Source organism: Diadema setosum, chromosome 22 (genome assembly GCF_964275005.1).
Source record: "Diadema setosum chromosome 22, eeDiaSeto1, whole genome shotgun sequence".
Lineage (NCBI taxonomy): Eukaryota > Metazoa > Echinodermata > Echinoidea > Diadematoida > Diadematidae > Diadema > Diadema setosum.
The window spans coordinates 20,437,828-20,450,474 of record NC_092706.1 but is presented as its reverse complement, the minus strand read 5'-3'; the positions used below and the strand labels follow the sequence as shown (position 1 = coordinate 20,450,474).

At 38.6% G+C, this 12,647-nt stretch overlaps 1 protein-coding gene across 1 annotated transcript in view; it reads right to left on the bottom strand.

Annotated features, from left to right (window-relative positions):
* Positions 1-10,760: 10,760 nt before the first annotated feature.
* The window catches only part of LOC140245396 (uncharacterized), a 143,461-nt gene continuing 141,574 nt past the window's right edge, over positions 10,761-12,647 (bottom strand). Inside the window, exon 3 of the mRNA XM_072324973.1 lies at positions 10,761-12,298. Within this exon, the coding sequence (XP_072181074.1) occupies positions 10,761-12,298 (1,538 nt within the window). The remainder of the gene's footprint in view (positions 12,299-12,647) is intronic.

The following is a 12,647-nucleotide window of genomic DNA, read 5'->3' as shown; positions in this document are numbered from 1 at the left end:
ACAAAAACAACAATTATAAGAAGAAAAAAAAGAAAAGCACAAGCGAATAGTAATAGAAATTTGTGTCATTTGTTCATCCGGTACAAAAAAAAAAAAATGATGAAAGATAATGAGGGAGATGAAAGGGTTTGATGAAGATTTATGCCATGGACCGTGGTAAAGGGATATGATAAAGCAGCTACAAATGTATATATACTCCCGGAAACGTTACATAATATGTAGAATATAATCAATAGGTCTTTATGGGTAATATGTGATGAATTTCACGGGCAATGGGAATGATTCAACACTAAATAAAAAAAAAAGAATCACATTTCACGGTTATTCCCTGAAACATCAAACTTTCATTGTCGTCTTGGTTGATTTTGATTAACAGTTATGTCCGCTCGATGAATACGCATTTAATGAAGGCTGTCGTCATTTTGACGTATTTGTAATCATCTGATACAAGCGGCCACTATATAGAAAAGAAGAGATCGCAAAATAGATAAGTAAATATATTACATTATATTTAATAACAATAATTATGATAATCATAATAATAATAATAATGATAATGATAATAATAATGATGATGATAATAATAATAAAATAATAATAATAATAATAAAGTAATCGCATTTATATGGCGCTTTATACTGTTTACAAGTGAACGTTAAAACATCAATAAATAGCGGATATAAAAAGAATATGCATGTATGATGTCCTTATTTCGATTGAATGCATCCGCCGTGTTTATTGATACTAAATATGAGATATTATTTGGCTAATGTTGACTTCATTTCAACGCCTTGATATTGACACAAATATACATTCAGTTGATTTCACATTGGGCTTCATCTGTGAAATAAGTAGTCAAGTTTTCAAGCGTTTACCTGCAGGAAGGAAGTAGTCTAAGGTGGCGTAGGAAGAATATCCTTGTATTTTTGGCGGCTTAGTAGCAGAACTCTCCAAAGTTGTAAAGGCATCCAGACATCTCAGCCTCGTCAGCTCGTAGCACATTGCGCTCCTGTTCCGACCAACTTTATAGAGCGTACTCCTCAAAGATTCAACACTCAGTAGCCACTCTCGTCGACCATAAATGGGTCTGTAATGAATGGGCGGAAATTCCCTCAATGACCTTTATTGAAAAGCAAAAACAACAACAACTCAAAGTGAAGTAAGCACAAACTCCAGAGATGCAATCGTTCGTTCGATTCGAACTCCCGAGATATTGTGAATTCTTTCCTCTGTCACCGTGGGTGATGATTGCTGGACATTGCACCTCGAAGTGATGGTCAAGACAAGCTGTCCAGCCATTGGTTCAAGGGGTGTCATCCTCTGGTCGATTCGGTGCTTTGGGCATTATTCGTCGCACGCCGGAAAGAGGTGAAAAGTGGCAGAGAGTGAAAGCAGGCTTTCACTATAGTATCGATTCCTGGTATCTTTTGTCCCTTTACTACATCCCGTATACCGGGGCATAATGCTCACTGTTCGAGGCAACCTTACGAAAACGTTACGAGACATGCTTGATTACGTTTTGGTGCAGTAAGATTTATGCAGATCGTTGTCATAACATCAGCGCATAAAATAATGATTGCCGAATAGATTCTTGAGTATATAATCTATTTTGTTCTTGTCCGTAAATCCATATCGGAGATGAAAGTTATTTCTATCCTAATAGAAATATGAAAACAAAATGGTACCAGCCTATAGAGACAGAAATGATGCAAAAACAAATTTTTTTTTCAAACATAGATAACAATAAATTCATTGCAACATGCGAAAACATGAATATTTCAGTGGTGTGCTCAATGATTATTGTTTTCTTTGAGCAGGCATGTTATTATTAAAAGTATTATTCAAAAAATGAATTGGGCATGCTCATTTGCAGGATTAATTTCATTATTGACTCGTCATTGTTGGGTTGAGAGAGCCCATCAGAATATACATGTATATCATATATGTTACAACCATAATCACAATATTGACGATAAAGGTCGTGGTCATTGTTGCTGTCGTCTCGTTCCGATCATCTTATCATACGGCCATGATTACGTAGGCGACCTCGGAATGTAGCCAGACGGCAAGATACTAAAGCGTGAGATAAAATGTGATTATCCCATGAACTTATTTATCAAAAGAGACTCCTTGTGCTTGTGCTTGTGCTTGTGCTTGTGCTTGTGCTTGTGCATTACAGTTTAACATAGTGAAAGCTACCACAAACAGGAAAAAGAGTACAATGTCAGACCAGGGAATAGAAAGGAAATGTGCGGGAGGAAGGTCACACCTAATCAACGGTTATTAGAACGTCATCTGGGATACAATACATATCTCAGTATAGTTTTGAATATACTGTACAAAATAATGCAAGACATTGTTGTCATCTCATCACATCATTATCATTCTTAAGAGTTTCGATATTTGTAGAAGTTATAGTCTTTGGAAAGTAAAGCAAAGAGCGATTCACAAAAAATGTGCCCAGTCTACTGCGATGCTACTTTGTTTAATAAATCGGCGATTGGTCTGTTGTCAAATCATCAACCCTGCCTAGTTGTACGCAAGTGACGATGGTGAAAAAAGAGACCATTTTTCTATTCCTACTGGATGGCGACTTCGTAGGATAGCATGAGGTCAGGCTGGACACGAGAATAACATGTGAATGGAATGTATTGGCTTAGCTTACATTTCATGGCTCATCGAGGACAATTAGTGGAGTTTAGCCGCTAGCTCATGGTCTGGAGACGACGCATTCATGCGGTTTGGTTCGGGCGTCTGGAAATCGATGGACAGTGAAGTGCCTTCATTAGGGGACGGACAACTTCTCTTTCTCTCTCTTTTTATCTCTCATCTCCCCCTCCCCTCCCTCCCTCTCTTCTTCCTCCCCTCCCCCATCTCTGTCTATTTTCTGTCTATCAATAATATCCATATTTCTATTCTCCTTATCCCTCTCTCTTTATATGTCTCTTTTTCTCCCCATCTCAGTCGTTCCTTCTTTCTCTTCTATTTCTTTTCATAACTATGCCAAAATTACGTATAACTCTTGCGTAAATTTGTGTAATATTATCGAAGTGTGAAATGGCCGGGCTTACTTCAAACGATGTAGATAAGAAGTCACAGATAACGATGTCGTCTCCTACAAATCAATGCATGACATAATTTAGCCCTGTGAGTACTGTCAAGGAAAACTTTTGTAGAAATACTGCAGGGGAAGAGGGTGAAGAAAAGTGGAAATCTCTGAGTTGGTAGGCGTTGAAAAGAAGTATTCTATTGTGTGAATTTAGTTCTGAGTAAAGGTTCAGAAAGTTCAGTCTTCTGAACAGAATGAAACTGAGATATGGAGTTGTAGAATGTTCAAGTGACGGAGAGTTTCAGCGCGTCTTTCACAATTTGCAAATCAAAAGGCACAACACACCGTGATACATTCTCAGAATCTAAAGTGCGATTCCAATCTTTGTTGGCTTAAAAAACAACAACAACGGAGTAAAGTGAAACAAAGAAAGTGGAGAACCTTTCATCAAAATCACAGAGAGAAATAAGAAAATTATGGGCCTTAACCCTTTGAAGACTAGTCGATCCCTAGTATACTTGGGCAGATATCTACGGAAAATGTGTGATATGGTAAAATCAGCTCGTCATGTCTTGAAATGTTATAGGTATTTACGAAATGATGCTGTCAAGATCGAATTGTCACTATGTAATACATTACAGGGTATCCAGTGGTTATTTCCGGAAGATATTGCACACTATATGACTTTGAGAACGGCAACAACAGGGGCAGACGATAATTTTACAATCAGCAATGTGTTCGTATTTTGATAGAGTAACAATAATCAGTTTTGAAGACGAGATACCAAATCAACATGACGATTTTTTTTTAAATCCTTTTTTGCTTCGAGTGTCAATTGGCACACTGACACACTGTTCAAAGTCCCTGACGGTACAGAAACGGTTTAACGTCTTCACATGATGTAACATCGATAAAGAGAGGATAGGCCTACCAAGAACACGGAGGACAGCTTTCAAGATTGTATGACCAGGTCCCAACCATGTTTTGTTCAATCAAGAAGCTGTTATACAAATATATATATATATATATATATATATATATATATATATATATATATATATATATATATATATATTTATAAGCACTGGCTGTACCACTTGTTCTATGTTACCGGAGGTCAGTCGCCGAAGTACTGCGAAAGATTTAAGGGAGTTCCGTGTTTCGTATACTCTACAAGTACATTGTGACCAGTCCTGACCTCAAAACTCAAAGCTTTCAGCATTTCTTTGTGATGAACAGAATAGTGGTCTAGTATTCATCTGCTCTTGGATGACCGTAGCCGATCTACGCAAGAGCTTGTTTGTTTGGATTTTTCTTTTATTCAGACTTAGAACAGAATATGTGAATTTTCACACTCAAGCTGAATGGGGATAATTCCAGCGAGGATAAACGCCGCCAATACCCGGACAGTCTATTCATGCCTTTGTAGAAAGGACAAAAGCCAGATCGAGGGATCAACAAAAACTGTAAGATCTTCACCACTGGCAGCGCCAAAACGATTTGCTAGATACAGTAAATGCATCGTAGTGGGAGTGACAAATCATATCATATAAAGCAATCATGATGAATAAAAGATGACTGACGTAATAAGGATCGTTTACTACGTCATGGCATATTGAACAGATATTGAACAATATACTTCTAGCTTGTGTATTGAGAAGATGGGCGAACGTCTTGAAAACATCGCAAGAGTACATCTCCACGTAGATTTTTTTTTTTTTTTTTTTTTTTTTTTTTTTTTTTTTTTACCTGTGTAGACATCGTGAAGTGCTTGAGTTTCAGATAAATGCCCGGATGTGAGGTGAAGTGTATGTCAAGTTTGTGTTCAATTTAGATGCAATATAAAGAGAAAACCACAGAGCAATTAAATGAGAATTTGCTTTGACGAAAATGCTGGTCTGGATGAAATTGGTGGAAACATGTTTTTGTTTTGATATTCTATATTTGAATTTCATTCGACGTCAGGCCCATATTTACAATGAACATTGCACACACACACACACACACACACACACACACACACACACACACATATATATATATATATATATATATATATATATATATATATATATATATATATATAGACTGCGAGAAGGGGTCTCGACCATATATGTATATATATATATAGACTGCGAGAAGGGGTCTCGACCATATATATATATATATATACATAAAATGATGTTATGTCATATTGCTGCTTGGCCTTTACTACTATGATTGGTTAGTCTGGTTGCATTTGGTTGTTTTTCGTTATGTTGATTCCAAGATCCCAGAAGAAGACCGTCTAAAGGTCGAAAGCATGAAACTGAATACAGTAAAGTAGTAATACTAATAAAACATGCAGTGTATCCCTGAGATGACATCCAAGGAAGTGTCATCTTTTTGGAAGAATTTTGTCCCATTGTCAAAAATAACATCACATGTAAAAAAAAAAAAAAAATGGAGCGAGGCCATGGGACTATGACCTCATCTAGTACACTATGTTATGTGGTTTCTACTGATATCATTGGTCCAAAAAAGGTAAAACTTTGGTGTTCCACAACTTTCTGACTTTTCCCGACATCTAATAAACATTATGAAATTTAGATTACGTCTGTCACAATAACATACATTGTAAAATTGGAAGGATGTATATATTTCTTGCTCTATAAATTTCCCATGGTTGTACTTTCCAAAATTCATTTTTGAAAAGAAGAAAGTTATCCTTCGGAATCATTGAATTACCAATATGTGCAGTAGTTCTAATGTCAGGTGACACGACATTTACTCCTGCGACAAATGCTCCATTCTCATTTTCTCCATGGACTTAAGGGTAGGGTTGTTATAGGGTTTTAGGTTCAGTTTAATGCGAGGATTAGGATTAAGGCTAGGGATGTGTTTGTGGGTAGAATTTATAATTGGCTTAGCGGGTATAATATGTTACATTGGAGCAACTGTCGCAGGAGAAAATGTCATGTAACCAAAATGTCATTTTGGATATTTTTATTTAGAAACGGAAAGGATGGTGAGACGGCAACATCCTCGCCTTATCTGTAATTCGAGTCATGCAGTTTTGGCCGAAATCAGTGTTTTATGAAATGGGGTAAAAAAAAAAAAGGATTGCATAATATTTTCATCCTTTGGTGAAGTTTCATTAAACCTTGTACGTTCTGTGAACTTGAATTAATTCAAGCAAAGTAAATACAAATGCGTAACTGTGTACGACCTTAGTCATTCGGTCGGTATAATCTTTGGAGCAGATATAAAAGACCCGGTATCGATATAGTGTGGGGTTCATGGGTTGCCCAATTCATTCGCTGCTCATCGGGGTATATTGAAAAACCAAGAATAGCACAAATCAACAATAACCCTCATCGGTAACGGTCGGCTCCAGTCGAGGTTCTTATAGACTGTGTGTGTGTACTAACATAGAGATCAGTGATATAACTGTACACAATTCGTTACTTGGATTCTCAATTATTATCCGAACTGAGTCAGGCTTCCCACTCCATGGATCCCTATGACGTGACATGACGTAGTCTCCTTATCCAGTCATTACAACATCAAAAATTTAAAAATTAATAACTTTTACATCGATTGTCCGATTTTCCTCGAAATTTCACTGTTGTTTTCTACTACTGTTACTGCTTTCACTCAATCCAAATTGCTCTTTGGATTTTGGTTTCCTTTAATTTCCGGGTAACACGCGACAACAAAAACAACAGACAACACACATACAATAGTGATATGTACAAAATGTATATACTAGCGAGTCATGGAATGTGTTTGCAATAACAGTTTCTTATGAAATGTCATTTAATAAGTCACCATCACACATTCATATTCAATAAATGATACATCCACAAACAACAATTCGCGATAGTAAGAAATCATTTTAAATTCAAACTCCAACTTTTGGTGAAGCTGATTCTATTGCGATCATTATTTTTTTCCTCTGCATATCAATCGAATGAGATATAAAAACGAAACAAAGTCCTTGTACAATAGAATGATTCTGCCTCTCATTTGAGAGGAAATTTCCCTTTTCGGTTTCTTCCTTCGATGAATGAAAAGGGAATTTTTAGGGAAAAAGGAAAGAAAATCAGTGGGGGAAACATGATTAGACTGATAAGATTTTTTTTTTAAGATAGCTGGGAAACAAACAACGAGACCGATAGAGAAAGACAAGGAAATTAGCGCGTTGTCAGGGAGAAAACATAGAGACAAGGACAAGTGAGAAATATATAGAGAGACAGAAATATAGAATTGGTAGTGATATACACATCGGGAAGAATCGCAGGTAGAGAATGCCGAGATATAACATCTCCACGAAAAAATAACGAAAAGTTAGCTATGACTACAAACATGGCAAACTTTTCAAAAGTTCATCGAAAGCAATCTATATAATTATGTTCGGTTTCGCAATAATCCTTTCCTTTACAATGTCTACACGAAGAAACTGCATAGCTTGGGATATAACATGATATTGGTTTATGCATATCAGTTGTCTTATATAATATATCAACTTTATGCTTTTGGAGTGTACAGTTGCCATATACAACAATATCAAATTATAAAACATTAAAATAGCATATTATTCAGACTCCCAAAATAATACCTTAACTCTCTGTAAACATGTTAGTTCTCGCATATTTGAAAGATTATGAAATACCATTTTTACAGCTGAAAACCAGAGCGATGTTAACTCCGAGTAAAGCTTGCGGAGTTGACGTCCTTCTGATTTTTGTGTGACAAAAGTGCCATGTTCATAACTCAGATTTCGAGATCAGAACTTGACAACAGGACAGAACATCTCGTAAAACATTCTTGGAGTTTTCGCGTAGGATTACAAAAAAAGAAAAGAAAAAAAGAATGACATACGGGGAAAAGTTTGATACCGTGACTCCTAAGCCATGTCTAAGTTCAATTTTATCAGTAAAAGATAATAGCAACAATTATAATATGAATATGACCAATTGTCGACTCAAACATTATGACTTTACGGTCATTCTTTCGAGTTTGTCCTTTGAGTACTTTCGATGTCCGATTAGTGAAAATATTCCCCACAATCATAATAATGTATGACAGCCTTCGGAGGGGATTTTCACATTTGTTTGAGTCGTCGGTCCAAGTGGATGTTTGCCCAGCATCATCACCCGTCATGAGAGCTGGTGCTGAAGTGATGCCATCATCCGTAGTATTCGGTTGCAGTTATCTTGTTAATCAATAGCAACGAAAAGGAGAGCGCCACCATTGATCCCATTATTTCTCATCCGTATTCGGTTGCAGTAGTCTCGTTAATCAATAACGACGAAAAGAAGGGAAGCAACATTGATGCCATTATCCGTACTATTGGGCTGATGTGGTTATCTTAGTAATAAAACGAAAAGAAGAGCGTCAACATCGGTGACAACATAAGGTGGCATTGTCCTGGGAACAGCATAGACTAGAAGCCATTTATTTCCATGACAGACAATGACAGGGCGTTCTGCATTCAATAACGAATTTAACGACAGCTAAGTAGCCATTTAAATGTGCTCAGTGTCCTGAACGTTCCAAGCTACAGTATTTCATCTTGAATACTTTGCTGGTGTAGCGTATTTGAATGGAGAAGTCGTGTCAAATCATACACACACGGGAAAAAAACCCAGAAGCTTCACTATTCGTAACATTGTTATCGTTTTAGATACATTGTACCACAATTCGATTGTTCGAAGGCCAAATTTATGGATACTCAGTCGTATGTACCAATACAGACCCAATACAGACAAATGTGTTTAGTATTTGTTGCTTTGCCAAAAGTGTTGACTCTTCAACGCGTTGTATTCTCTATATGAGAAATGCATATAATGTATGTATGGTAAGTTCAAAAGAGTCATCTGCGATGACAAGACATTATTATCATTACGTATCAGTCTGGTAGAATAAGACGTATTTCTCTGTAATGAATACGAAGATGATTCATATATGCACGTATACCATAAAATCGACTTTGTTCTTGTCAGCTGTAGGTGAATTATTGCTAATCTATTTAATACATTTGCTTTGTACGCAAAGATTCACTGGAAGAGATTAAAAGAGAGGAAAGTGAAAATTCTGGATTCAAATTTAAACAAAGTAGTGCCCTCGTCCTAAGAAACTTCTTTACCATGTTTACGGACAACATGACTGCCAATCGCCTGTATCTCATTCATTTTGTGCGAATTCAAATAATTCACAGGGTACGCTAACAGCACGTGCAAAACATATTGGTAGCAAGCTCTTTCGAGTGCACGAGTCGGATACGATAATGGTTAAGACAGGCACGATCTTATGTGCGTGATATAGGGAATGGTGAATGAGATATAACACTTAATTGCGTGCTCAGAAGTAAGCTTCGTACACCAGCTTTTGATGTGCTTAGATATTACATTAGACTTCACGCCGTTTTCATCAATGATGTTCTAAAGCAAAGCCTACCAGTTCCACAAAATCCGTAAATCTACAATCCGGTAGAGCCAGAATAAATTATTATTATTTTTTTTTGTCACATATCATAGCAAACGATATTGATCGAGAGAAACATCATTAATCATGTGATTGATCGGAGCAAAAGTATTGACTTCGCCGCGGACTGTAAACACTGCAATGTAAATTTGTCCCTGGACATGACACATAGTATTCCATCATCAGTGGATATATGGAAAAGCAGCCTCTCGGCACATTGTATAGTTATGCGTAACAATCGTAACTACCCAGGCCTGGAAAAGTCACCGCTTAAGTCTTTGTATGCTTTGAATGCCGATTGGGACAGAAAACCCAATAACTTTGTATACACTGTCGAACGTTCCTAGCATAGAAATGGTTAATGAGCTGTATCAGCATTCAAGAGAACGGCTCTGTTACATTGTTTCAACGCGCCTTCAGATTACAAACATTTATAGAAGGAATATTTCGAATCACTGACTCATGTTATGTTTTATTGCACTAGCAATTAAGGCGGATTTACCTGTTAGAGTTAAGAATAATAACACCCTTTTTAAGTCAACATCCCTCCAACGTCATGTAAACTAAAGGTCCTGATACACCAGTATGATTTTAGGCAGTGTTTTTGACACAATGTTCGGTTCAAGCAAATAATCTTCTACCAATGAGACAATCTAAGGCAGGAGTACAATGAAAGTAACTGTGTGTGTGTGTGTGTGTGTGTGTGTGTGTGTGTGTGTGTGTGTGTGTTTGTTTGTTTGTTCAAACGATTGTCAAATAACTACAATCTTTCCCATTAAGACGATCTACTTCAGGTGAAAGTAGCTGTTTAAACATACAGCATGATGTACCTTATCGATACTTAAAGTGAAAACATCGGTGCTGTTTCAGACTCATGTTTTCATATATACTTTTGTGCAAATTAAAGATAGACGTTTATGAGCTAGAATGTCGTATGATATTGTTGTTAAGGGGGACAACTGAAATTAAGAAAACTTTTGTCTCATTCAATCGCTACAGTTGGTGTGATTCTTATGACATAAAATCATCATTCAATAGAAATGAGCCACACGTCCTGTACTTCTTTTTCTACAACTGATCTATTGAGGGGAGCGATTAAAGTGATTAGCTGTGACAGTATGTAACGTAAAGCTAAAGTGAACAAATTCAGTTATATCATGTGAAAATAAAAATGCAGCGTCCATGTTTAACTAACTCTATTTAAGGCTAATTCTATTATGATGTACAGGGAATCCTAAATAAATTAATCGTCCTTTATAATGCCTATTTTTCGGCCGAAGTTTTTAACTGTCACGACGAATTTCTTCATAATGAGCGCAATACACATTGATGTCACTGCCATACCAATCATGGTATATATGCAGCAAGCGATGAGACTAATTAATGAATTATCGGGTACTAAATCACCGAAGCCAATCGTCGTTAGCGTGATAAAACAAAAGTAAAAAGCGTCAAAGATGTTCCAGTTTGCTTCGATCAGATCGAACAAAATGGCGCCCGAGGTGATGTAGCCAAAGAGGAGGAGGAGAACGGGCCACATGGGAATTTCGGACACTTCGATGTCGCCGCGCGCACGGCCTTCGCTCGTGTCCGACTCGCTCCCCTCGTAGATTGTCCCCAGTTCGTCATCGCCCGTCTCACTCCTGCGCCCTTTCTTCTTCCGCCGCTTGCCCTTGCTTTTACGTAAGCGATCACGTGACAGTTCCGACTCTGGCGGAGGAGGCGGCGGGCGAGGGTCGAAGCCCTTCATGGCAATGTCATTGAGTAGCTTTGTATTTTCGCCGCACGACAGCTCGGGAAGCGCGAATGCCAGGTCTTCCCTACTGCTCCCGAGCATCTTGTCGTACGTGGCTAGGCGTATTGCGAGAGTAGAGTCTATCAACTTTAATTTTCTGTGATGATGTAGCGACTTTAATGTTGGCGGCCTCATCAACACCTTCTTACGCCCTCGAAATCTTCTGCGAGGGAAAGTATTGCTATATTTGTGATTCAGTCCCAGAGAGGTTCGGTCTATGGTTGCACCTCCATGTTCGCCGCGTCGCTTCGCTCGTAATTCCACGTTGGTACGTGGATAGGTGGAGGCCCCTGACGGGCTGTGGCGGGACGCCGAGGAGCCTTGCCTTGATATACTCTTCGGCTCGGACGATGAGCGGCTGGAGTCGCCTTCGCTTCCGTCCCCGTCTTTCCGCTCTCCAACCTCGTCGCCCTTATCGAACTGGCGGAATTCTATGCAAGACTGCTGCCTAGGGAAAGACGACGACTTGTTTTGTCGAGTGCCACCCAGCTCTATGTTCGAGCCCGCTCGGCTGGCAGAGGCGAAGGGCTGCGGCCCCGCCGAGTCATAACTCTCGCTCTTTGGTAGTGACGGCGATCGGTGGCTCGCTTCCGACGACGTCGCAAGCGACACGACGCTTCTAATATCATCGGCCGATCCCTCGCCTATCTCTTCGCTGATCGGCCTGGGCAGGTTGACGAGCGACTGCTGTTGGGACGAGCTACTTATGCTGAGACGCGAGCCCTGTGCGTCTCCGGCATCCTCACGATCCTCCAACAACCGTTCGGCCATCTCGTTGGATTCGTCGTATGGGGGCGGTAGACGACTATCCGCCGCAGACACGAGCTCCATATTGAGTGATAGTGGCCTCGTATTGGTCACTTTAGTTTGGTTGTCCATATTCACAACTGTTTGACGAGGTTTCTGGGCGCCTTTCTTTGAGCTCTTTTTGCTTCCTTTGCGAGCTTTTTTCTTGTTTTGTGTGCCCTTCGTGGATCTGGTACTTCCTGTAAGATCAAGATAACATAGAAATGATAACATCAGTTGGCTTAACTATGAATTATAATCAACTTACAAAGTGAAAAGACGGTATGCATGCTAAGCAGAATCATTTGATGTAAGTGCTAGATATCACAATACCCATAGTATCTTCTAAGAACTGAACACTTCATACAAATACGAAAGTCTGCAACATCTTCAATTCTAAACACTGATTGCTCTTATGTTGAAAAATATGACAAATTGACGTTAGGTGTTTTTGTTGGTTTTGTTCCATGCTAAAGACGTAAACAGTTGTATTGATTTGATTTGTTCCCCTGCATCTCTCTGCCAGCGCAATTACATAACATAGATGCA